Below are 27751 nucleotides of genomic sequence, written 5' to 3'. Positions count from 1 at the left end.
AAAAAACAAAATCAGATAGATATTTTTAAATCCTAATGTGTAACACAGTTGAAGCTAGATTGGAGCTCAGGGCCAGAAAAGATAAAGTATTGGGTACAAAAGAATGCGACTGTAGTAATCTAGATGAGTAATGATAGTGGTTTAGATGGTGAAGAGATGGTGAAGAGGAGGGCATGCATCTGAGAAAAAGTTGGGAAGTAAAACTCATACTCTCAATGAGATTCTTCTCCGATTTAGTAAAAACACTGATTATAAACGAATTTAATCAAATGCTATACTTTAATCAAAATATTGATTACAGATTTAATAAGGTTCTTCCACAATTTTATTAAAATCACAAATCTAATAGATCCTCTATACTTCAAAAAACTATTAAAAAGGATTACATGTATTATCCTGTGATTACAGAATTCATTGCAACCTATTTAAACTGGTCACCATGGGGGGTATGACTCGCACGCAGAAGCTGTCGGACGATGAACTAATGATTGGGTGAGATGAACAACTGAATGGAATCGTGCTCAACAATCTAGAGAAAAAAAACAAGGCTGGCCAGGCCCCGCCTCCAGAGGACACGTCAGTCAGAGGCCCCGCCCACCTCTGGGCGGAGCGGCTACGCCTTCCGGGCTTTGGCTGGGACCCGCGCCAGCGCCAGGCTCAGACTCCAAAGCCGCAGAGCCCTGACGCAGGCTCTTGGGCCGGCTGCTGCGGACACGCCAACATCCTCCGAGCTATAATTCCAAAGAGGGAAACAACAGAGACATAGGCGGAGCTCGCGTCGGACACGCCCCCGCGGGCAGTGCTTCCGGGGCAGGGGGCGGGGCCTCCGGAAGTGACCGGTCGCCGTCTGCTGTTCGTTGTTTTAGTGGCTGACGGGAAGGAGAGGCCCGAGCTCCGACAACGCCGCGGGGCGGCAGTCACGACCAGCTCCTGGGCGGTCGCTATCTCTTGGACGAGCCAGAAGCGAGGACTGCCGGCTGCGGAGCTGCGAGCGCTATTCCCGCTCGCCTTTGGATCTCATCATGTCGCGGGGCTCTATCGAGATTCCCCTCCGGGACACTGACGAGGTAGGTGTCCAGTGTGGAAGGGGTGGGGGTCGTGAACTTGGACTATGACCCCCACCGACTTCGCTAGACTTCGTTTCCGAAGAGGGCACACCCTTCTCCCGCAGGAGCCTCGATCGAAATCCCCAGCCAAAGCCCTGATCACCTTCCCTCGCCCCTGCGCTGCATCCTGGCAGGTTACTGGAGGAGGAGTTCTTGAAAGTTCCTCTCCAACCTGTTTTTATTTGACAGTACTCTTATTTTTTTTCCCCGATTCACCGGCGCAGGGGCGTGAGAGTGCCCAATAAACTGAAGCACCTCACAGATTACAGAGGTGGGCGCTGATGTCACCGTGATCCACCTGCTACTCGAACTCCTAGGAATATATAGCAGGTTGCCTCTTATGCATTAGAAACTCGAGTATGTCGTGGTACACTATGTGCGAAGTAAACTTAGCCACTACAGCGTGCTGATGGAATTAACCCCCTTTCCCTTACACTGCCTCATTCATGGGTGGCCTTTGGTTTGTCTGAGTAAATCTCAGCTTTGATGTTCAATCTTCTTGGATATTGCATGTACTTACTTTGGTTGGTTGGTTTGAGGTATAATATCGAGATATAATTCACTTATAAAATCCAGTTTTCTTTTGTATATATTCCCAAAGTTGTGAAACTATTACCTCCATCTAGTTCCAGAACATTTTTCTATTATTATTTTTGTTCCCACATTCAGTAATGATTGTGACACACAAATGCTGCTTCCATGATTTATGTGTACAGTGGCATTCAACTTTGCATGGCCTCTAGAGTCATGTTTCTCCAAGGTGTCAGACCTATGGCATCATTCTTCAGGGTGCTTATCAGCACTTTACTTGGATTTATAGATGAAATAGGGTTTTGTTTTGTTACTTTTGAGTAAACAAAGCATTTGTAGCATTTTATAGTTCTAGTATTTGGAGACAATTACCAGTGTTCTTTGTTTCTCTAGACTTTTACTTTAACGTGTTAGTAGTTTGTTTGTCCTGTGCTCCCTAAATATTAATACATATTGGCCAAAACACAGACATATGTTTTCTCTCAAATGTGGAAACTAAACTTTAAAAAAAAAAATACTTGAAAGTAGAAGAGGGACTTTTATGGAATTGGGAAGGGGGAGCAGGAGGAAAGGGGAAATAAGGGAGGTTAAGAAAGAGTAGAAGGGAGGGTGAACATTATCAATGCAAGATATATGTGCATGTATGAAATTGTCACTGAAACCCATTAATTTGTACAATTAATCTATGTTTATAAAAACTGTTTGTTGGCTAAACCTTGTTGAAAATGAGTATCCTCTGTATATGTGTGTTGATATATAGTCAGGAAAAACTGAAAAGAAAAATAGGAATTTAAAAAATAAAAATAAGAGATAAAACCTACATTTTGTGTTTTAGGTCATCGAACTTGACTTCGATCAGTTACCGGAGGGAGATGAAGTTATCAGTATTCTGAAACAGGAACACACACAACTGCACATATGGATTGCTTTGGCGGTCAGTGTTCATGTAGCAAATAGTTTTTATTTGTTGACTGGGAAAATATGTGTTTTCTGTTTTCAGATGTAGCAATAGCCAATTTGGGTACATGATAAGTAAATGATTTATATAATCTGTATGGAAATAAATTATCATTTATTGAACAATAAGACTAGTTTCTTAAGTGATATGCTACTCTGCTGGTAAATTAGTATGTATAAAGATAAAGGCAAAATTCATTTAAGTTAATAGTACTCCAACCCCCTAGTGACAGGCAAACCTTATCTCTTTTATTTTGCTAAAATTTAGTGTGCATTTTCTAGAATATATGGAAATGTAATCACACAATATGTACTTTTTTGTTGTTGCTCTGGCTTTCTTCTCAACATAATTGGTTTGAGATGTATCCATGTTGTTTACTTCTTTTTGAGGCAGAATAGTGTTTGTTGTACAACTATACTACAATTTGTTTATTTATTCACTTATTAGTCAACATTTGGATTGTTTCAAGTATTTTGCTGTTACAAATAAAGCTGCTATAAATATTTGTGTAGTTTTTTTTTTGTTTTTTTTTTTTTAATATGGGCTTATGCTTTAATGATTCTAATTTGATCCTTTACCTTATAGCTGGAATACTACAAGCAAGGAAAAACAGAAGAGTTTGTAAAGTTGTTGGAAGCAGCACGTATAGATGGTAATTTGGACTATAGAGACCATGAAAAAGACCAGATGACTTGCCTGGATACACTAGCAGCCTATTATGTACAACAGGCTCGAAAAGAAAAGAACAAGGATAATAAGAAGGATCTTATTACACAGGCAACCTTGCTGTATACAATGGCTGATAAAATTATTATGTATGATCAGGTAAAGCAAATCAAATTTCTTGAAATTTCTGAAAGGATAAAACTACCATATGAAAGCAAAATGTGTGTGATAGGCAGCAGATGTTTTTGAAAGAATGTTTCTTAAAATAACCATGTTGATATAATCAAAAAAAAAAAAAAAAGAAGAAGGGTTCCTCATTAAAATTGGAATTCCTTCAATCCTTATACTTACTGTTGAAGTAATATAGACAAATTTAGTATGTAAAACGTCCTCCTATGTTGAATCAATAATTCTAACATTTCCAGGTAAAATTCAACCATATTTTAAGGAATCTTGAATATAGTTGTTTGTCATTGTTATTGGCACAGAGGTTTTACATTTTGGGATAATTTCTCATTTTGTAATGAAGAACTGTTTACTGGTAGCTTGAACATTACAGTTGAGAGAGAAATTTGTATTATACTCTACTTCCTTCCTATGTGGTTTTCATTTTTATTTGTATATTTATGGTAAATTATTGTTTGCCCTTAGTAAAGTCTAAGGTGATACATTATTTTATAGAACCATTTGTTGGGAAGAGCCTGCTTCTGTCTACTTGAAGGTGACAAAATGGATCAAGCTGATGCACAATTTCATTTTGTACTCAACCAATCTCCAAATAACATCCCAGCCCTTCTTGGTGAGTGATCTTTGCAACCATCTTAGGAATCTAGTTTTTTCAGCATATGTCTAGACTGTATCTCTTTGTAATAGCACCTTAATAACTGAGCAGGATAGCAAAGTAGAAGAGCTTTATCCTGTTAAAAAATAAAATGATCTACAATAGATTATTGTTACAATTGCAAAAATAAAATACATACCAGTTAAAAGTAATTTATTTGCTTCCAGAAAGTCAATAATCTATACTTAGACAACTCAAGTTGTTGCAATTATTCCGTTATAACATTTAATATAAAGACAGAACATCCTGTCTTCGACATAAATTAATATACCCAAATGGAAAACAAGTTTTTAATGTGAAATCGTGTTCATTATTTTTAAGTATTTCTTACTGAAAGATGTATTAAATTTAAGTAGTTAGTATAAAGTGAGGTAAATTTGTATTAATCAGGCAGTGCATGTTTATTTTTTTTTTAAATCATTATAGGTAAAGCTTGCATTTCATTCAACAAAAAGGATTACAGAGGAGCTCTTGCTTACTATAAGAAGGCATTACGTACTAATCCAGGATGCCCAGGTAAAAGAAAAACTTTATTTTAGGTCTAATCTGTATATGGCCCAACTTGAAATACTGATAATTTGGTAGTTTCTTATGAAGTCAGTTGTGAAAAGGTACTATTGGAGTATTAAAATGACAGAATCAAGATATTTTTTCTCTTTTGGGAGGTGGGGGGCAACCAGTGGTTTAACCCAGGGGTACTTAACCACTGAGCCACATCCCCAATCCTTTTCATTTTTTATTTTGAGACTGGGTCTTGCTAAGTTCCTTAGAGCCTCAGCCTCCTGAAAGATTATTTTTTCTTAGTGTTATCTTTGATTTAATAGCTGGATAATGGATCATATTATGATCTTTTGCCCTATACAACTTTTATTTCTGTTTTAATCAGCCTTTTTTTAAAAATTTTTTTTAGTTACACATGAACATAATATTTTATTTCATTTATTGATTTTTATGTGGTGCTGAGGATCGAACCCACTGCCTCACCTGTGCGAGGCAAATGCTCTGCCACTGAGCCACAACCCCAGCCCTAGTCAGCCTTTTTTTTGCCACTGTGACTAAATGACCCAACCAGCAGAATTGTAGAGGAGGAAAGGTTTATCTGGGGGCGCACAGTTTTAAAGATCTCAGTCCATAGACAGCAGACTCCATTCTTTGGGACTCAAGGTGAGACAGGACATCATGGCAGAAGAGTGTGGTGAAGGGAAGCAGCTCACATGATGATCAAGAAGCTGAGAGAAACTCTACTGGCTGGATACAAATATATACCCCAAAGCCATGCCCCGATTCCCACCTCCTCCAGCCAAACCCTACCACTTCAGTTACCCCTCAGTTAAATCCCTATCAGGGGATTAATTTGCTGATTGGATTAAGACTCTTACAGTCCAGTCATTTCTCTTCTGAATTTTGCATTATCTCCCACATGAGCTTTTGGGGGACACCTCACATCCAAACCATGACACTTTGCAAAATGTTATTCATTTAGCAGATATTTACTGAGTACCAACACATGTTAGCACTGTTCTTAACCCTGGAAATGTAGCAATGAACTAGAGACCAAAGTCCCTACCCCTATGTAATTTACTTCCAGTGGGGAAGAAATGAGGAAAATGTATACTATGTAAGATATTGCCAAAGGCTGAAAAGAAGAATAAAGCAAAAAAGGCCTATGAGAAGCATTGGGAGTTGGTAAAAAAGGTGATCAGGGAAATTCATCATAGATAGTAACGTTTGTGTAAAGACCTAAGAAAACTTAAGAGCCATGCAGATATATGGGAGAGTATCATTCCCAGAGGAACATAGGAGTTACAAAGGTACTGAAGGAAGATTGAGAAACAGTAATATCTGCAGGATGGGGGGAGAGGATAGTAAGAAATGGGATCAATGATACAACTTAATACTAATCATGTAGGGCATCCTAGATTATTATCAGTTTTTAATGTAACAGATAAAAAGCTATTGGAAAACTTTGAGCAGAAGAAAAGCATAATCTGACTTAGAGTTAAAAAGAGTCATTTGAGCTTCTGAATTGAGTCTAGAGTGGGATGTGGGTGAGTAGGCGATGACAGAAGTAGGACGACTAGGGAGAAGGTTATCACAGTCATCCAGGTCATGTGTGATTGTGGCTCATCTGAGTGCTAATAGTGGCAAAGGTACAAGTAGTCAGATTCTAGGTGTAATTTGAAGGGAGAGCTGATAGAGTAGATGTGATGTGTAAAGACAAGAGTAAGAAGCAAAGATAACTCTTGAATAAGCAGTAGGAAGAATGTAGTTACATTTTACTACATTTGGAAAAATAGTTCAAGGGGAGCTAGTTTTAGACATGAAAAGTTTGAAGTGTCAAGTTTGAAGGGGCAACAAGGGAAGAGATCAGACCCTCAAGAGTTCAGGAAAAAAGTCTGGGCTGAAGTAATGAATTTGAAAGTCATCAACATATAGATGGTGTATAAGCTATGAGACTACATGAAATTACCAGAGGAGTGAATGGAGACAGAAAAGAGGTCCTGGGTGGAGCTCTAGAACACTCTGATATTTAGAGGTGAGGAAAACGAGAAAGAATCGGCAAAGGGACCCGAGAAGGAGAAGCTAGATGTATAGGAGGAAAACAAGGTAAGTGCAGTGTCCTTGAAGCCAGTATAAAACATTTTCAGAAAGAATAGGTGTATTGTTAGGCCAAATAAAATAGGGGCAGAGAAATGATCTTTGGATTAAAGAGCATTTAGATCATTAATGACCTTGATAAAAGCAGTTTTTTCTGGAATGGTGGAAGCAAGCACCTCACTGGAGTGAGTTCAAGAGAAAAATGGAAGGAAAGGAATTAGAGACAGCAGTTGTTGTGTGTTTCAAGGAATTTTGCTCCCAAGGGAAGAACAGAAATAAACTGATAACTGGAAAAGGAAATTAATTCAACAAAGGATGTTTATAGGGATGGAAATATAGCTTAGTTGGTGGAGTGCTTGCCTAGCCTATGCAAAGCCCTGTTTCAATCCTCAGCACTGTAAAAAAAAAAAAAAAAAAAAAAAAAAATTGAGGGAATGATGCTTGTATGTGAATGAGGATGATCCAGTAGAGAAGGAAAATATATTTTATGCAGGAAAAATAGGGAAGGGTTGGTGAAGCAGTGGCCTCAAATAGATGAGAAAGAATCCAGTGACTGTGTATCATAGAGGCTGGCCTTAGGTAGGAATTGTTTGTGTTCTGAATGGTCTTGAAATGAGATAGCACATATAAGCATAGATCTGAAGGGAATGATGGTATGTATGTGGAATTGGACACAGTATTTGAAGTCTTAATGAAATTTTTCTCTTTTTAAATATTGCTCTTCAAGAATTTGAAATTGAGTGAGGCATGTTGATGAAGGTAAAATATAGCAGGGGTGTTAGGAGAAAGAATAATACCAATATTATTATAGATGTTCTGTTCAATGATAGAAAGAGGTGAGAGAGGTAGAGAGTGTTACAATCTAACCTCTAGTGAAATCAATTTGTGGTAGGCCAAGCAATTTTGTAGTGTAGCTATACTGAGGCTCATTTGGGGAATTTTGCAACTCATAAGTAGAAAATGTTTAAGCATTCTTGTAATTGAACTCTAAAAATGCTTAATTTGACAAATTGAATGACTTTATTTTATTTTTAGCTGAAGTTCGTTTAGGAATGGGCCATTGCTTTGTGAAACTTAACAAATTAGAGAAAGCCCGTCTAGCATTCAGCAGAGCCTTAGAACTCAATTCCAAATGTGTCGGAGCATTGGTTGGCCTGGCTGTTCTAGAACTCAACAATAAAGAGGTATGTAGGGGAGATATTTTTGACTCATTGTCTAATCTACAGTCTTGTATTTTAAAGTTCCCAGGGCAGATATGCCTTAGAAATCAAGACTTTTGATTATAGAAAGGTTAATATGGTACTTATACTGCATAATATATAATACTTAAGTTATTGGGGCACTGCCCCCAAAGCACACATATTTCTGTGGCAAAATGGTTACTTTTCATACTAATACGATAGCCTCACAATTCAGGTAAAGGGTTCCCATCAAATGAATTTGCTCCACGATTACAAAAACCTGGGTATTTTTTTAAAAAATTGTTTTTGAATTTCCGATAAGGATTGTAGACCTGTGTATCAGTTTGGAATGCTTTCAGTTGCAAGTAACAACCACAACAACAACAAAAAAAACAGTTCAGCAACTTGAAAACATAAGGGTTTTAAACCAAATGTCTAAGCTCTCAGATATGGCACTTCAGTGTCATCAAACCCAGAGTTTTAAAAATATCTTTCTATCCACCTTTCCTTAGTGTATGGCCACCTTTCCTTAGTGTGATAGGCCAAGCAATTTTGTAGTGTAGCTATACTGAGGCTAATTTGGGGAATTTTGCAACTCATAAGTAGAAATGTTTAAGCATTTTTTTTAAAATTTATTTATATGCACACTGAACCTATTGCCTCTCACATGCTAGGCAAGTGCTCTACTACTGAGCCACAACCCCAGCCCAGTGTGTGTGGCCTTTCTTTATCATGTCTGTCATCTCATAAGATGGCTGCCACCTTTCCAGGCATCTTGTTATTACATTGGAGGAGAAAATGGAAAGGATAAAAGTATTTCTTAGAGAATCTCTATCTTATATTGAGAAGTTCCCCCATCATGTTTCTTATTTATTACTGTCCAAAATAAGGTCACCAGTGTTTTTCAGCATCAGCACTATTGTAGCATCTCTCCACTTGAGAGAACCAAAAATGACATTGTTCCTAGTTGAGAACCTCTGCTTTAAACCAGTCTCCAGAAATGGGGAATAGATTCTCTTGACTGATGAAAATCAATAATGGGATTGTGGAGGAGGGGAAGGGAGCTTTCCTTCCTGAAATCACACAGGCTATAAAATTTCCATTTTTTTAGTAGGGGAAGAGAAGCAAAATCATTTTTGTGTTATCCATAGATATGGCTGTCACACCAAAAAGACAGCTGAGGCAGGAACTAAAAAGCAGATAAATCTCAAGAACTGAACAAGAGAATAAAAAGAGGAAAAAATGGGGCAACCCCCTGGGTGGCAGAATATTGAGGATTAAAAGGGGGATTTCATTGCAGATGCAACATAGATATTTAAAATTCACAAGAAGCTGATCTTTCTTGTTGCAATGGCAAAATAACACAATTTGCTCAATATAGCATATAAAGTATATAGCTCAATAAATAAAAAGTTCATTAAAGGTGTTGAAAAATAGGTTTGGGGAATATATTCTAATATTTGCCCTTGGAGATCAGTATGAACTATTTAAAACAATAATAGCAAATATATTTATTATATGAATCTAGTGTCAGAGAATAGGGAATTCTTTACAGTGAGGGTGCTTTTATAATTACAGTTAGTTGGTTTGTTTGATTTTTTCAGTACTGGGGACTAAATTGCTCTAAAACTAAGCTACATCCCCAACTTTTTTATTTTTTATTTTTGAGATAGGATCTTGCTAAGTTGCCCAGGCCTGCCTTAAGCTTGTAGTTTTCCTGCCTTAACCTCCCAGATATCTGGGATTATAGGTGTAACTTATCATTTAAGTTTTGTTAAGAAAACTAAATTCTAACAATTTGGTGACTCATTGATTGAAATTTGTCATTCTTGGTAAAGACTAACTATAATAAGAGTTGTATCTTGGTGTCTGAATTTAGGATTATACAACCTTATTTTTTTGAGGGTATAAAGAAAATTTTGAATAAGTGCTAATTAAGTAATGTTTCCACTCCACTCTATTGCAATGTTTTCTTTTAGGCTGATTCCATCAAAAATGGTGTCCAGCTTCTTTCCAGGGCCTATACTATTGATCCTAGCAACCCTATGGTATTAAACCACTTGGCAAATCATTTTTTCTTCAAAAAGGTAGGAGGAATCATTTATTTTTAAATCCTGATTTTTGTTTTCCTGAATGTAGTTGATTCCTTATTTTTTTTTAACTTGGAAAAAAAAAAATTGAAAATGTCAAAAGAGTTTTTTCTAAATTAGTTTATATTAGTTACTTGGGCTTGGATATATTTGTTTATTCATTCATTTACTTAATATTTATTGACATTTATACTATGTGTGACACTGTGATATGAATGTGGAGATGAGTGAGACATGGTTTCTGCACTCAAGGAGTTAAGTTTCATAGAAAACACAGTTGAGTAAGCAAATGTAAATGTAAAAGTAAAGGTCTCTGCCCACTAATGGTAGAAAAATGAGGAAATGATCAAGTGATTATGAAGGGTTTTCACCACAACGGAAAAGCTCTCAAATTAGGTTTTTAGGAGGTGAGCATTAAGCAGTTGAAAAGAGAAAGATAGACTTCTTAAAAATAGTCTTGGCATTTTAGTTCAGTGAGAGCATAGCATGTGGTGGACTTTTTGACCGGCAATGCATTGGATCCAGAGAGTGAGGCATTTGTGTAGTAGAATTTGGATGTACTTATGTGGGTAACAAGGAGTCATTGACATTTTTATGTTTGCAAGTTTACTGTGATACATTTTTTAAGTTGCCACTAATTCTGTAGAAGCAATGATATTTTAGGTATATTAAAATATATAACCAAGATTTTGTTGACAGAGTTTTTATAAAGTGAACATGAAAATTTAACCTACCATATTGAAACCAGGTACTAAATTATACTAAGAACTTTAAACCAGTTAAATAGCAATTTAGATAAAAGCTCACAAAAATGTATCAAATCTTATTGGTAAGAGCTACTATGTTGTTATCAATATGCATTTAAGCATTGCTTACTAAATCCTAAGCACTTTAAAAAATGCATTCCAAGTATTCTGTAATCTTCACAACAATTCTCTGAAATAAATAATCTCCCCATTTTGTGGATGAGCAAACTGAGACATAATTAATAGCCTAAGTGTACATGGCTACTAATTGTAGTTTTTACACTGGCTATAGAAGTACACTGTACTTTCATATGAATTACGATTAAGCTTTAGGCTATAATGGTTATAGTACTAACAGACAACTATTTAGGGAGAAGATGGAAATGTGTTATATAGATAAATGAAATGTTATGATTTATAGAGCAGCTAATCCAACTTAATCTCTGTTATTCAGGATTATAGTAAAGTCCAGCACCTGGCTCTTCATGCATTCCATAATACAGAAGTGGAGGCTATGCAAGCAGAAAGTTGCTATCAGCTGGCCAGATCATTCCACGTTCAGGTAATATAATTTTATAACATCTCTAAATATCTAGTTCTTGCATTTATAGTTTTTCAGCTCTTTTTAACCTTTTTTTGTGGTCTTATTTGTTTTTAGGAAGATTATGACCAAGCTTTTCAGTACTACTATCAAGCCACACAGTTTGCCTCATCCTCTTTTGTGCTGCCATTTTTTGGCTTGGGACAAATGTATATTTATCGAGGTGACAAAGAAAATGCATCTCAATGTTTTGAGAAAGTTTTGAAAGCTTATCCTAATAATTATGAAACTATGAAAATTCTGGGTTCTCTCTATGCTGCCTCAGAAGATCAAGAAAAACGAGATATTGCCAAGGTAAATTTTTAAAAACCTTGACAAAGTCCTTATTTCTTGTTTTGTTTTGTTTTGTTTGGTACCGGGGATTGAACCCAGGGGCACTTAATCACTGAGTCACATCCCCAATCCTTTTTATATTTTACTTAGAGAAAGGATCTTGCTTAGGACTTTGCTAAGTTGATGAGGCTGGCTTTGAACTTTCAGTCCTCCTGCCTCAGTCTCCTGAACCACTGGGATTATAGGTGTGCACCACTATGCCTGGCTCATTTATTGTTTTTGCTAGTAGAGTTACAGTAGAAGCAGTTTTGTTAAATGAGCTTGTTCTGCTTTAGATAAAAAAGCAGTTGACTTAAGTTAGCTAAGTTAGCCTCCATTTATTACTTTTACAGCACTAATATGATGCTCTCTTTATCCCAGGGCCATTTGAAGAAGGTCACAGAACAATATCCCGATGATGTTGAAGCTTGGATTGAATTGGCACAAATCTTGGAACAGACTGATATACAGGTATTGTAATCATGCTTTTCATCTTCTATATGTGTTTTTTGAAAACATGGTGTACTATTTCTTTTTGATTTGCACACATACCGTATTTTGTCCACTGCAAAAATACAGGGTGCCCTTTCAGCCTATGGAACAGCAACACGAATCCTTCAAGAGAAAGTGCAGGCTGATGTTCCTCCTGAGATTCTAAATAACGTTGGTGCCCTCCATTTTAGACTTGGAAACCTAGGGGAGGCAAAGGTAGGAAAATTGAAATCTTCCCTTCTTTTATACTTGATCAAGTTGAATGCATATTTTATAGATGTATCAAATCTTTTAACAATGTAATTTTTCTTCCTCACAGAAATATTTTTTGGCATCATTGGATCGTGCAAAGGCAGAAGCTGAGCATGATGAACATTATTATAATGCCATTTCTGTTACCACATCATACAATTTAGCCAGGCTGTATGAGGCTATGTGTGAATTCCATGAAGCAGAAAAACTATATAAAAACATCTTACGAGAGCATCCTAATTATGTTGACTGTAAGAATTTTAAATTTGCTTATGTAATAAAATTCCCACAATAGCAGCAAAAACTTAATTGGGGAAAATTATATTTTGAATGTTCTGATGTCCCTTTTTGTTCAGAGCAGATCTGTGGCCTTAAAAAAAAAGTACAGCTTCACTTACATTTATCCTAGAAAACAAAAGAAACAACAAAATTTACTTGAACTGTATTCAATGATTAGGCTATGTTCAGTGGGTCTGCTACCTTTGTTAAGCTTTTATAACTCCTTGGCATATTTTGATAGTGGATTTACATTTGTAACTATCCTTTGATTTCATATCAACATTTTTACAGTGTTTATAAGAGTAAGAGAAGTGGTTTTCCTTGAAACAATTATTACTCAAATGTCCTACTTTGAGTTTTTACAACTTAGACATTGTAAAATATTCAAAGTTTATAATTAAAAAATAATTTACAATAACATATAGTAGTCCCTCCTTATCCATAGTTTCACTCTCCTCAGTTTTATTTGCCCACAGTTCAACTGTTGTCCCAAAATGTTAAACAGAAAATTCCAGAATTAAACAGTTTATAAGTTCTAAATTGTACACCATTCTAAGTAGTGTGATGAAATCTTGTCCTATCCTACTCCATCTAGCCCAGGATATGAATCATCCCTTTGTCCAGTGTATCAATGCTCTATATATTACCCATCTATTAGTAACTTAGTAGCCATATCAGTTAATAAGGAAGAAAAATTAATAAATTGTATGCTGAGGTTACTAAGATCTATATAGTACAATAAGAGATTTTTAGAGAAAGATCATATTCATATAACTTTCATTACAGTATATTGTTGTAATTGTTCTATTGTTTATCTTTTACTAAAATTTTTTTTTTTTTTTTTTTTTTTTGGTACTGGGGATTGAACTTAGGGGCACTTAACCACTGAGCCACATTCCCAGCCCTATTTTTATATTTTATTTAGACACAGGGTCTCACTGAGTTGCTAAGTGCCTTGCTGTTGCTGAGGCTGGCTTTGAATTTGTAATCCTCCTGTCTCGGCCTCCTGTGATGCTGAGATTACAGGCATGCACCACCGCGCCTGGCTTACTATCTTAATTTATAAGTTGAACTTTATCAGATAAATTCTCTCTATATATATCAAAAAAAACAGTAATTATAGTGTTCATTACTATCTATAGTTTCTAGCATTTATTGGGGGACTTGGAATGAATCCTTCAAGGATAATGGGGACTTCTGTACTTTATTTAAAAGTACCTAAAACATGTTTTGATTCTAGTCAGATCAGAAGCTTTTTTTTTTTTTGCATCTGTCTTGCCATCATGGATGCAAAAGTGATTTAGAATAAATAAGATTTTTTAAAAAAAATTTTTTTAGACATCAATGGATCTTTATGTGGTGCGCAGGATTGAACTCAGGGCCTCACACATGCGGGACAAGCACTATACCACTGAGCCACAACTCCAGTCCATTAAACAAATTTTTTTTTTAAGTTGTTGATAAACCTTTATTTATTTATTTATTTTAATTTATATGTGGTGCTGAGAATTGAACCCAGTGCCTCACGCATGCCAAGCAAGTGCGCTACTGCTGAGCCATAACCCAGCCCTTCTTTTCTTTTTATATGTAAGTGTGTATGTGTATGTGGCGCTGGGGATCCAACCTAGGGCCTTGTGCATGCGAGGCAAGCACTCTACCAACTAAGCTGTATCCCCAGCTCAAAAATAAATAATATTTTAGTTGAATAACAGATTAAATTTAAATTGATTTGATAGGTAATAGCCATTATTGTTTTTTTGTTTTGTTTTGTTTTTTGATACTAGGGATTGAGCCCAGGGGCGCTTAACCACTGAGCCACATCCCTAGCCTTTTTTTATGTTTTATTAGAGACAGGGTCTCACTGAATTGCTTAGGGCCTTGCTAAATTGGTGAGGCTGGCTTTGAACTCACAATCTTTCTGCCTGAGCCTCCTGAGCTACTGGGATCACAGGCATGTGCCACCACTGCACCTGGCACATTATTGTTTCTTGAGGAGAAATTTTCCAGAGAAAACAACTTAAATTTGTATGGAACTATATTTTTAAGTGGAAGAACCAACGTCAGAACTCAGGCCTTCTAACTGATGGTCTCTAGTAGCTATTCACTACTTTTCATATGACAAGTAGCTTTTTAAGAAAAAGTAACTGGTAGTAGTATACATTGCAGAGAAATTGGAAACAGAACTTTTAAAATATCTTGGCTTGAGGTAAGGACTTGCAGCAGGGAGCTAGCTTTTGGAATGAACTGGAAGAGATGAATCTTAGATTTCAAACATGACACTTGATTCCAAAATTATAACTCATTAGGTTGATGTTTGATGTTTCTTCACCTATGAGACTTTCTATTCCTTATATGGATGTATTAACAAACACAATTTTCTCAAAAGTATGACTTTAAAGTTATGATCATTTATGGCTAATATTTTGAACATAAAAACTTTCAAATGTATTTTTTCAGGCTATTTGCGTCTAGGAGCCATGGCCAGAGATAAAGGAAACTTTTATGAGGCTTCAGATTGGTTTAAGGAAGCTCTTCAGATTAATCAGGTTAGTAATACTGACTCTCGAGAAATAATTATTTTCACTTTATACCCTGCTTTTCTTTATTTCTCTCTTTCCCTCCGTCCCTCCCTCCCTTCCTTTCTCTCTCTCCTCTCTTTCTTCTCTGTACTAGGGATTCTACTTAGGACCTTGTGCATGCTAGGCAAGCGTTCTACCACCGAGCTACTTTCTCAGCCCTTCTTATTTTTTGCTTTTGAGACAGAATCTTACTAAATCACGCAGGCTGACTTCAAACTTGCAATCCTCCTGCTTCAGCTTCCCAAATAGCTGGAATTACAAGCATGTGCTACTATGCCTAGCTCAGTTTTTCCTTTTAATGACTCGTGTTTCTAATAACCTTGGCATCCTTCTGGGTTTTTTTTTTGTTTTGTTTTGCTTATTTTTTTTTTTTTTTGGTGTTTTTTTTCTTTCCACTTATTTATATAAGATATTGAAGAGTATAGGTTGCATGATTAATCATATAATAATGGGGACTACGTTATTTATATAGATCTCTTCTATGTCCCTTCTTGTTCCTTCTATTATCTCCATTCTATCCTTTCACCTGTACATCAACATATGACATAGCTCAGGTATCTCTTATCCTCTCTACTTTCTTCACATATAAGGATTTAGTTACACCTTATGAGAAAAGTTTATAGTATCTTAGCATTTTAAATGGAACTTTAGAGGTCATCTAAATTAATTACATATGCCATTAGCAGCATACAGATTCTTTGCATTATTTCTGAGAACTCGTTTGCAGATGGCCAGAACACGATCTTGATGACGCTTTTGCTGTAAGAAGAAACAAGCGTTATTAAAAAATTCTAATTTTTTTGGTTTAATTTAATTTAATTTTGGTTGTAGCCAATCAGAAATAGATTTCACATTACTGTCTAGTACACATGTAATGTATGTGTAAACAAACAACTGAAAGTTTTGCAAATCATCATTTGCCCTCACCAATGGGCAGTATAGTGATATTTTTACTGTATTCCTTTCTGTTACACTTTTTATACTGATAACTATACATTAAGCTAATTTTGCAACTCACTAACGAGTCTCAACTCTATTTGAAAGTTATAACACATCATTTGTTAGCTATCATGGAAAGATGGTTGATCTTGCTCATTAAGTTACCGATTTTGTTTCTTTATACATGTGTGTTTCAGGATCATCCAGATGCTTGGTCTTTGATTGGTAATCTTCATTTGGCAAAACAAGAATGGGGTCCAGGCCAGAAGAAATTTGAGAGGATATTAAAACAGCCCTCCACACAGAGTGACACTTACTCTATGCTAGCCCTTGGCAATGTGTGGCTCCAAACTTTGCATCAGCCCACCCGAGACCGAGAAAAGGTAATCTGTTTTATCTTTTTAAGCAAAACTGAGATTCTGCATTTTGGTTAAATTTTTTTAATAACGCTTGTTTCTTCTTACAGGAAAAGCGTCATCAAGATCGTGCCCTGGCCATCTATAAACAAGTTCTCAGAAATGATGCAAAGAATCTGTATGCTGCTAATGGCATAGGTAATTTAAAAGACTTGGGTATCCATAATGGTTTGTGAAGTGAATGCTTTTGGAGGCATGTTTGTAAATCGGGTTTTTCTCTCTAACTATGTAGTTGTTTTAAAATTGTGCTTTTAGCCAGCCTCAGCAATGGCAAAGCACTAAGCAACTCGGTGAGACCCTGTCTCTAAATAAAAAATATAAAAAAGGGGGCTGGGGATGTGGCTCAGTGGTCGAGTACCCCTGATTCAATCTACAGTACCAAATATATATATAAATAAATAAATAAAATTGCGCTTTTAGTTGTTTTTCTGGCTATGGTTAGAAAATTTTTGAATGTGAGCCTTTTTATAACTTTAGGAGCTGTTTTGGCCCACAAAGGATATTTCCGTGAAGCTCGTGATGTATTTGCCCAAGTAAGAGAAGCAACAGCAGATATCAGTGATGTGTGGTTGAACTTAGCACACATCTATGTGGAGCAAAAGCAGTATATCAGTGCTGTTCAGATGGTAATGTCTTATCTTTCAATATATCTTCATGTCATATTCATTGATAAACAGAATTCCTTAACCATTCTGGCCCTCTTGTGAAGCTGCATGAATTCTCTTCTGATACTTTGTTCAGAGGTTTATAATTATATAATGATAAGGCCAAACTTTGATGTCCTGATAGATGTGAGTCCTGGTTCCGCCACTAATTACATGCCTTGGGCAAAGAACATTTTCTTTGACCTGGTTTTCCTATCTATGAAAGGGAGATAATTGTACCTTAACCACATAGAATTTTGTAAGGATCCAGTATTTGGCACTAACATTCCTAGCATACTCTTTACGTATCCAGGAAAAGTAGATTTAATATTAGTTCAGTTGTTGAACTGAACTGAGTTTCAAAAAGGTTAAATGACCTACTTTATTTATTCATTTACTTATATATGTATTTTGAGATGGGGGTCTCTGTGTTGCCCAAGATAATCTTAAATTTCTGGGCTCGGGCAAGTGATCCTCCCAATTAAGCCTCCTGAGTAGCTGGGATTATAGGCACTATACTCATCTTAGATGACTTCTTTTGAAAAAGACAAAATTATGGGGATAGAGTGTCATGGCTGTAGAATTTTTTATGCATATCATATTTGTTGAGTGCTTGAACTTGAAATAAAAGTTGTACTCAGCATCTATAACATTAAAAAGTAAAAAGACTCTTATGCTCATAATATATGATCAGAAAGAACAAGCTTCTTATAAAAGGCAGAATAAACTAGTATAAGCATAGGCTTTGGGAAGTGGTTTACCTTTTTTTCTAGATACAAATTTTTTCTAGATACAATTTTTCTAGATACTACTACAGAGTAACAGAACCCAGATTGCATATGGTAATCTCAGAGGTTTTTTTTAAGACTTTTTAAGACTTCCTATCTCAAAATGATAATATTTCCCTTTATAAACACAAATAAATCACTAGGGAGAGTTGGGGGGGAACTAACCATTTTCCTTGAAATCATCTTGTCATTTACCTTTGACAAGATGTATTCCATGGTCAAAAAGAGCCATGTTCATGTCACAATGAACACTGGTATTGTTGTATTGGTTTTACCAACAAATTAACAAACAGAACTATAAGACTCCTTATGCTCCTTTCTGGTAGGTTCCACAAATCTAAAGAAAGGCGCTAGAGACTATAACTGAAAGGATCCAGGTATATAATTTCTATTAAGTGGCCAATAAATAGATTGTAGGTAGTATTGCTAAACATATGAAAAAGAGTTTCCAGGGCTAAGGATGTGGTTTAGTGGTAGAGTGCTTCCTTAGCATATGTGAGGCCCTGAATTCTGTCCCTAACACTGGGAGAAAAAAAAAGAAGAGAAAAGGAAGGGAGAGAAGGAAGTTAATAGATTTATTTTTCTGTGATCAGATTTTTATGTTGTGAAAATGTTTCCTGATGAATGTAAAAAAAAAAAAAAAAATGATTTCTCAAATTATTCTCTAAAATTAACCAGAGAAGAATACATTTTCACAGAGCTTTAAAATGGCTTAAAATTTTGCTACAAAATGAAAATATCACTTGATCTGTTGTATTTTTAATTAACTTTTTCTTTTCTTTCTTTCTTTTTTAAGTATGAAAACTGCCTTAGAAAGTTTTATAAACATCAAAATACTGAAGTTGTGCTCTATTTGGCCCGGGCCCTCTTCAAATGTGGCAAGTTACAGGAATGCAAACAGACTCTACTGAAGGTAATAGGGAGAATTCACTATTACTCTTGTCCATTCCTATGCTGTATTGCATTTTGTGTGTATGTTTGTGTGTGTAAATGTACTAGCACACTTATTTGATTAAAACTCTTCATGTCATTAGATCATATGAGATAATCTGCTTTCTTTTTGTTTACAGGCTAGACATGTAGCACCCAGTGATACAGTTCTTATGTTTAATGTGGCATTGGTGTTGCAAAGATTAGCTACCTCTGTCCTGAAAGATGAAAAAAGTAATCTGAAGGAAGTACTTAATGCTGTGAAAGAACTGGAGCTTGCACATAGGTAAGATTTTATAGAACCCACTTTTGAAATGATTTGTCACTTTAAAACTGTTTGTCTTACAAGGTTCAGTGGCACATACCTAAAATTGCAGCTACTCAGAGACCCGGTAGGAGGATTGCAATTTTGAATCATCCTGGACAATTTATTGAGAATCTGTATCAAAATAAAAATAATCAAAAGCTGGGGATGTGACTCAGTGGTAGAACACTGTGTGAGGCCCTGGGTTCTATTGCTGGTACCACATATACACACACAAAAAAAACTATTTGTCTCAAAAAAATGCTGAAAATCACTTTCTTCAAAAAATAACTCCAGGGCTGGGGTATACCGCAGTTGGTAGAGTGCTTGCCTGGCATGCATAAGGCCCTGGGTTCAATCCCCAGCACCACAAAAAAATAATAATAACTCCAAAGCTGGGCGCAGTGACATAAGCCTGTAATCCTAGCTGCTCGGAAGGCTGAGGCAGGAGGATCACGAGTTCAAAGCTAGCCTCAGCAACAGCGCTGAGCAACTCAGTGAGACCCCGTCTCTAAATAAAATTTAAAAATAGGGCTTGGGAAGTGGCTCAGTGGTTGAGTGCCCCTGAGTTCAATCCCCAGTACCAAAAATAAATAAGTAAATAACTCCATTAGAATCATTCTGCCAATATTTAAACCAAAGCAGATACTTACACCAGGGGGCACCAAACTGTAGCCCTTATCCTGCCAGATTTATATCATGTAGCTGGGGGCTAGCTTTGCACGCTTGCCCTAGATTGCTCATTAATCTGACAATAATGTGATCTAGCATTTTAAATGCGAAATTTTTAGACTGCACTTACGTTGTTTTTTATTTTTTACAATAGTGTGTCTTTTTAGGATGATGTTAATTTTTGTTAAGATTGAATAAGATCTTATCTCTTAAATATTGCTTAATAGATTTATTTATCTCATCTAAAACTTTGTTTAACCTTGTATTATTTATTTAGTAATTCAGTTAGTGATGAAATTAAAAATTGACATTCCTTCAGGTTTTATCCCAATTGTGTATACATTCTTTTTTTGTTTTGGTATCTGATAAAGTATAGGTGCTTTCATGGCCTAAGTACTCTTATCTCCATATGACATATTTAGTAAATGTAGAGTGTATCAAACATTCCTTGCATGGTTTTGGGGGTAATTATGGATTTTCTGATAATATTAAATAAATCTTTGATTATTTTGGATAAACTTATGTTTTATTAAACATACTGAATGGCATATTGATGAGCTTTTTTAAAAAAATGAGAAATGTGTATATTTTCCTATTGAAATGATAGGCTTTTTATGCATTAAATAATTCATATAAGTTGGGAAATACATAAACCTTTTCTCAGACTGTTTTTATAGAAATATAGAGGGTCTTGTTTCATTAGAATCTTTTTTTAAAGCAAATTATTTTCTCACTTCATTTAGATACTTCAGTTACTTAAGTAAAGTGGGAGATAAAATGAGATTCGATTTGGCCCTCGCTGCTACAGAAGCCAGGTAATGTTTTATATGGAAGGCATCGAGCGGTCACCCATTTTAGTGATATTGGTGTGGACTGAGAGATTGTCACAGTAGTGAACAGGGTTCCCATCCTCCCAAAAGTAAGTCTTTTTGTACTCTTCATGGGGATGCCCAAACCTGTGCTAAGGCTTTTTTGCTTTTTCCTTTCAGGAAATTTAGCAAAATTGATTTAGTACAAGTACATGGGTTCTGGAGAAAAAATGCTATTTCACTAATGTTAGCTCTGTCACTAGAATCAAGATATGATTCCTATCTTTTGAGTCATATGTGAAGTTAATGTTGGAAATCTTTTTAGCTGTGCAACTTCAGCCAATCTTTCTGCTTCAAATTTTTAAAATGCATGTAAGGAAAACAAATGCTCAAAGTTTTAAATAATCTATAGTATGTTCATGTTTCTCTAAATCTGAACGTTGTAGGCAATGCTCTGATTTACTGAGCCAGGCCCAGTACCACGTGGCCCGGGCACGCAAACAGGATGAAGAGGAACGGGAGTTGCGGGCCAAGCAAGAGCAAGAAAAGGAGCTACTAAGGCAGAAACTTCTTAAAGAACAGGTATCTATTGTTCATTTATGCTAGTATTAAAACATTTTGTGCATATATGTGCTTTGTTTAAAGAAAAAAAAAAAGTCCTCTGTTTAGGACTATAATCATGCATGAGCTTTTTCATCTTAAGAACATTTTGGGTTTTTTTTTTTTTTTTCCTCCCTAATTTTTTTTTTCCTCATAGGAAGAGAAACGTCTCAGAGAAAAGGAAGAGCAAAAAAAGCTTTTAGAACAGCGGGCCCAGTATGTGGAGAAGACCAAAAATATTCTTATGTTTACTGGTGAGACTGAAGCAACAAAAGAGAAGAAAAGAGGTGGAGGTGGTGGACGGGTAAGACAGTATTCCTGCCATTACTAATGACATCAGTCTCTGTCTTTTGGCTTTTAGAAATGAAGACAATTGGTTAAATTTACTCTCTACTTGGTTCTTAGCTTTAACTTTCTCCATTATTTAGACTCTTCCAGTACAGAATTATCTAAATGGCATTTAGTATAGACTTGTCCCCGCCCCCTTTTTTTTTTTTTGGTGGTGCTGGAGGGTTGAACCCAGGGCCTCACACAGGCTAGGCCAATGCTCTACCATTCAGCCACGTTGGTTCCTAACTTAACAACCATTCAGCTCACAATTTTGAATTCACAATGATGTAAAAATGATAGCGTTCAATAGAGACCATACTTTGAATTTTGAATTTTAATCTTTTTCCTGGGTAGGGATACGCAGTGTAATACTCTATCGAGATGCAGGGCAGCAGTAGTGAAACAGCTCCCAGTCAGTCGAGTGATGATAAGGGTAAACAATCAAGGTAACAGCATGCTGTGTTGCTAAGCAGTGATGTTCAGTGGGTTAGGTGTATTCGATGCATTTTTAACTTACAGTGCATATATCAAGGACATAATTTCATCTTAATTTGAATATTCGTATTTAGAAATGCATTCCACTGGGCTAGGGATGTGGCTCAAGCGGTAGCGTGCTCGCCTGGCATGCGCAGTGTGCTGGGTTCGATCCTCAGTACCATGTAAAAATAAAATAAAGATGTTGTGTCCACTGAAAACTAAGAAATAAATATTAAAAAAAAGTTATAAAAGATTCATTTCTTTTAAAAAAAAAACAAATGCATTCCACGGTTAGCTAAATGCCTTTTACCTTGTAGTAACCTCTTGAGTTGATGATTTTTGCAACTTTTTAACAGTTGAAACATTCTTCCATTAGGAATCTTTCAAACAATGGCCTAGCCAAGCCTCTTTCATGTAGCTTAGTAAGAGATCTTTCATTTGCCAAATGACTTTAAACAATATTGTATGGCCTCTTCCTAACCTGTAGCCCCACTACACCAGCCTGAAAAAAAACTGATTGTCTTCTTGTTTGGATTTTAGCGTTCCAAGAAAGGAGGAGAGTTTGATGAATTTGTCAATGATGATACTGATGATGACCTACCTATATCCAAAAAGAAGAAGAGAAGAAAGGGCAGTGGTAGTGAACAAGAAGGAGAAGAGGAAGAGGGTGGTGAGAGAAAAAAGAAAAAGAGGAGAAGGTACTATCATTATTAGTGTTTTAAATAGCCTTATAAAAGTAGCAAAAGACCCTTCATCTTCTGAGTATGTGGAGAATTTATGAACCACTTAATCTTCCCTAACAGTGGAACTTTTGTGCCCCCACTCTCAACTTTAATCCTAAAACAGACCCCATTTCAGAATCCTCCGAGTGCTTAATTTCCATTACATTTTTCTGAGAGCTACAAATTAGTCATCACTTGTTTTGTGACTTTAAAATTAGAATACTTATTGGAAAATGTATGTGATATAGAAGGAGAAGATGTGGATTATATTTACACTCATTCATGTCAATCTTGGCAAGTCAACTGAATCTCAGGTTTCTCTCTGTAAAACAGTAGCAGTGATGGCCACCTCATGGTTTTGCTCAGAGCACAAAATGTGAACGTGTATGAAAGTGCCCTTTAAACCACCCAGTGTCATTTGCTGTAAGATCAAGGGTGCCTTCTGAGCAGTACCGTTCCTTTCTCATGGCACTTTCCTATCTGGGAACCTCCACTCAGCTATATTACCTAGACCTGCCCTTCCTGGCCCTTAGCTGATGACACATGGGCAAGAACCTGGTGAATTCATTGAGACACCGACCTGGATAATTGGAGCTGTGATAAGGACATTAGTAGCAGGCCTGGAGTCAGTAGTTGGGAGGGAAAAGGAGGGGAATGATGTGGAGCTCTGGAGCCTGGATGTTTTCTCCCATTCTCAATGACTCCACCAAGGGCAGGATTCAAATGTAGATTGATGAGGGGGGAGCTCAGCAGTGACTAAGTCCCAAACATTGCATAAATATGATTTTGCAGACTGAGACAGGTGCACCAAGAGTAAATTGTCACCTCTGCCTTTAAGTGTGCAGTATGGCTGAGGTCAGCACCCATGCAGGGGGTAGTACTTGATAACAAGTAGTCGTAGACTTCACAGGCATGAGTGCCTCTTGACAAGCTCTTGGTGTTCACTGTTTAAGACCTCCAAAGGGAGAAGAGGGCTCAGATGATGATGAAACAGAAAATGGGCCCAGACCAAAGAAGCGCCGTCCACCAAGAGCAGAGAAGAAGAAGACTGTAAGTTCATAATCCTCTTTTTTCCTTTTTTTTTTTTTTTCTTTTTAATTCCCACCCCCGATAAAACAGAAAATCTCAGCACATTGGAATTATTCTCTCCTTGCAGCTTCTTCAAGTACAGATCTTTTTTTTAAGTTTACTGGTAGCTTTGTGATTATATCATTATTATGCAAGCCCAATTTAATAAGATGTCCTAATTAATGTAAAAGAGTCTTGACTAATTTATTATGTTTGACATTCTTTCTTTAGCCCAAGCCAGAACGTCTGCCTCCTTCAATGAAGGGGAAAATAAAATCTAAAGCCATAATATCATCAAGCGATGATTCTTCAGATGAGGATAAGCTAAAAATTGCTGATGAGGGGTAAGAATATTTTCCTTGTAAAGTCTCCTACTGATGTGGTAAAACCAGAAGTGGTTGTTAAATACCCTGTCTGGATTAGGGAAAATACACTTTTCTTTTTCTTTTTTTAATATGAGGGAAAAGAGACTTTTGAAAAAATGGGGGAAACAGATAACTAGGAGTGGTCATTGTGCCAAAATGTCTTTTTCCAGCTTCTTAGAATCTTACAACATGAAGAAACCGTAGCTGACCTCTAATCCCAACCCTGTCATTTTATCCTTTTATGTGTTTCTCCCTCATAGAAGAAATCTTTGAAATCTTACTTCTTCCTGGATATTAGCTGGTATTTCCTAGGTAACATCCTCCTAAATGAACTTTATTTTTGCTGCTCTGCCACTGACTGACTGACTGTAGTAGCAGCCTGGTCCTGGCCGTGTGCAGATGGGGAGCTTCAGGTTATTTGTTTCCTCCCTTGCTCAGGGCAGTGGTGATTCAACTCTGGTCCTTGGAGGGCTTACCCTATGGTGCTTAGACAGGACTTCAGCTCACAGCCCACCTGATGAATTTATTGCTCTAGGGACCATATCTAATCTGGAGTTGATGATGGAAGTTGTTAAGAAATATTTTTTATAACAGAAAGGATGTTGAGACTTAGAGGTGAGGCAAAAGTGAGAAGTTAACATGTTGAGGGGAATAAGGGTACTGCTGAGGGACTAGCCTCATAGGGTAGAAATGTATAGAAATCCATCTGTAAGGATTTGAAGTGCTGCTCTGAAGACACTTGGTGAACAAATTTGGATTGCTTTCCCTAATGCACTGCTTGGCCCTTTCTCCCACAGTGTCATCCTGGTCTGCTACATGCATGATCAGTGGAATGAAATGTGTGGTTTTTGAAGAATAAGTCTGTTAAAATGTGAAGGTAGAAAGGTCTGTCCAATGTGAGGCTGAGCTGCTGCTGCTAGGCCTATGCCTGAGATCAAGGCCAAATGTATTTGAGGCACTTGAGTCAGTTAAACTTTATCCTGACCATCATCAAATGTGTTTGTGTATTTAGTCAAATGGATTGAAGTGAAATAGATCATAGAGGACCTATGGACTTTTTTTTCCCCATAGTTGTAGATGGACAGCATGCCTTTATTTTATGTGTTTATTTTGAGGATCGAACCCAGTGCCTCACACATGCTAGGAAAGTGCTCTGCCACTAGGCTCCAGCCCCAGCCCCAGGACCTGTGGACTTAGAATGAGTGTACACTATCCCCTTTTCAGTCATTCTTCATGTTTTCTTAGAGTGACCTGGGTTATATAATGTGTGTCTGGTTTCTTCTTTCAGATTTAGGTGCAAAGAGCCTTTCTTTACTCTGTAGGATGTCTTAGTTTCTGAAGAGAATAATATGTTTGACCTTCCTAGACTGAACTTTGTAGGACTGACAATGCTGGAGAAGTGTGCCTTCTTTCTCTCCAGTAGCTATCTGCGTGATTCCAGGAAGCCAAGCCAAGACTCCCAGTTCCTTTTCCTTTTCATGTATCAGCTGACCATGGGGGGAGAGGTGAAGCTTGGGAGCAAAGGTAGATAAGCTGCAGGATCTGCTTAGTCCAGCTTCCTGTCTTGAATAAAGTCTCATCATGGTTCAGGGGATCTAGGATAGAAATCCCAGGACAGAAGAAAATAGTGACTTCACTCTTCTTTAGGTGTCTGTTAGTTCAGATGGTACATAGGACAGGGAGTCCTTGGGACTTCAGAATCTTGACAGCCATTTGAGATCCTGGTTTTTACCTTGGTGGCTATTAATTTATTTATAAGATTAACAAATCCCTTCCTTTTCCTTTGTGTATGAAATTGGGAAAATTCCCACAAAAAGTGCCTGCCGTGAGCCAGTGTCCTTATTTTGTAAAAAACGCATTCTCCAATCATGAGAGCCTAAGCTGAGCCTGAGCTGAGCTGAGATGGCCAGAGGCTTCAGTGTCTAACCTGCATTGTTCTCCTGCAGACACCCCAGGAACAGCAACAGCAACAGCAACAGCGACTCTGATGAGGATGAACGGCCAAAGAGACGCGCCTCATCCGAGAGCGACTCTGATGAGAACCCCAACAAGTCTGGCAGTGAGGCGGGCAGTCCCCGCAGGCCCCGCAGACAGCAGTCAGATGAGGATTCCGACAGCGACCAACCATCCAGAAAGAGAAGGCCTTCGGGTTCTGAACAGTCCGACAACGAGTCCGCGCAGTCTGGGAGAAGCCCCTCGGCGGCCTCAGAGAACGACGACTCCCGCGCAGCCTCTCCCAGTGCGGAGTCGGAGCGCGAGTCGGAGCGAGGGTCTGACAACGAGGGTTCCGGGCAAGGCTCTGGCAACGAATCCGAGCCAGAGGGATCCAACAACGAGGCCTCGGATCGAGGCTCAGAACATGGGTCAGATGATAGCGACTAGGTTGTTTCATAAAGGAGCTTCATCTCTGGAGGAGACTTTTTTTTTAATATATGAAAGCTGTGATAAAAACGTTTCAGATGTTTGGTCAAACAATTGTGAAATTTTTCTTAAGGCAATTTTTTTTCTACCCGTTTGTATATTACTAAGCCCCAAGAGACATTTCCTGTGCTGAAGTCCAATATTTGAACCTCTTGTGCAAATGAGAGTATTCTTCATCGTGGTACAGTTCCACCTGTCATATGTGAAAGTGCAGTAAACATAAACCCAGATGTTAAATCATTCCTACAAAGGTTTGACTGGACTGTGGCAGATGTCTCTTCTTTGTATGTGAAGCAGCATACTGTTTTGATTTTTATTGCAGTCTTTTATGAAGTGGTGCAGAAACTTTAAATTGTTCATTTTTAATGTCTTTGTTCCCTTTTGAGTTTAGAATGAGAATATTTTTATTTCCTGGAAAAAGAGGTGTCTACTGTATAATTGCACCGAAGTACATGTGAAAGTCAGGTGTTTATAGTATAGTGCTGCAGCCATGCAGTAAAGTCACAAATAGATACTTTGTTAGGTTAAATGAGGTGTGAAAACATGCTTTTCTGTTAGAATGCAAAGACCTCCCAAGCCACATAATAAATTCTTTTACCAACTTTTGTGTGTAACTTTGTGTCCAATTTTTGCTTGATAACATTTGTGTATGAAAATTAACATAAATAAATTACACAGATAATTTTGAGAAACCTGTATTACACCAAAAGGTAGTTTCCTCTAATTCTTTACAGATTTTTTTCGAGAAAACTGTGTCTCTGTAATTTTTTTGTTATTCAGTAACTAACAGTTTAAGAATAATATTTTATGCTGGGCATGGTAACACATGCCTGTAATCCCAGCAGCTCAGGAGGATTGTGCGTTCAAAGCCAGCCTCAACAACTTAGTGAGGCCCTCAGCAACTTAGTGATTCCCTATCTCAAAATAAAAGATAAAAAGGGCTGAGGATGTGGCTCAGTGGGTAAGCACCCTGGATTCAATCCCTATTACCAATAATAATAATATTTTATGTAACTGTTTAAAAAAAAAGTTTA

At 37.0% G+C, this 27751-nt stretch overlaps 1 protein-coding gene across 1 annotated transcript; it reads left to right on the top strand.

Annotated features, from left to right (window-relative positions):
- The first annotated feature begins 848 nt into the window (after positions 1-848).
- Ctr9 (CTR9 homolog, Paf1/RNA polymerase II complex component) lies at positions 849-27331 on the top strand. The gene is made up of 25 exons (XM_027942344.3): positions 849-1067; positions 2473-2571; positions 3181-3420; positions 3943-4060; positions 4529-4618; positions 7736-7884; positions 9861-9968; positions 11172-11279; positions 11376-11612; positions 12012-12101; positions 12210-12338; positions 12442-12625; positions 15111-15199; positions 16369-16554; positions 16638-16725; positions 17065-17213; positions 18816-18932; positions 19090-19235; positions 20669-20740; positions 21181-21316; positions 21492-21638; positions 22682-22839; positions 23817-23913; positions 24163-24275; positions 26243-27331. Exons 1-25 carry the CDS (start codon positions 1023-1025, stop codon positions 26676-26678), a joined length of 3531 nt encoding a protein of 1176 aa, XP_027798145.1. The 5' UTR covers positions 849-1022; the 3' UTR covers positions 26679-27331.
- Positions 27332-27751: the final 420 nt, after the last annotated feature.

This window comes from Marmota flaviventris, chromosome 9 (assembly GCF_047511675.1).
Source record: "Marmota flaviventris isolate mMarFla1 chromosome 9, mMarFla1.hap1, whole genome shotgun sequence".
NCBI lineage: Eukaryota > Metazoa > Chordata > Mammalia > Rodentia > Sciuridae > Marmota > Marmota flaviventris.
Note: the sequence above shows the minus strand (reverse complement) of the source record. Positions and strands in the feature narration are given on the sequence as shown.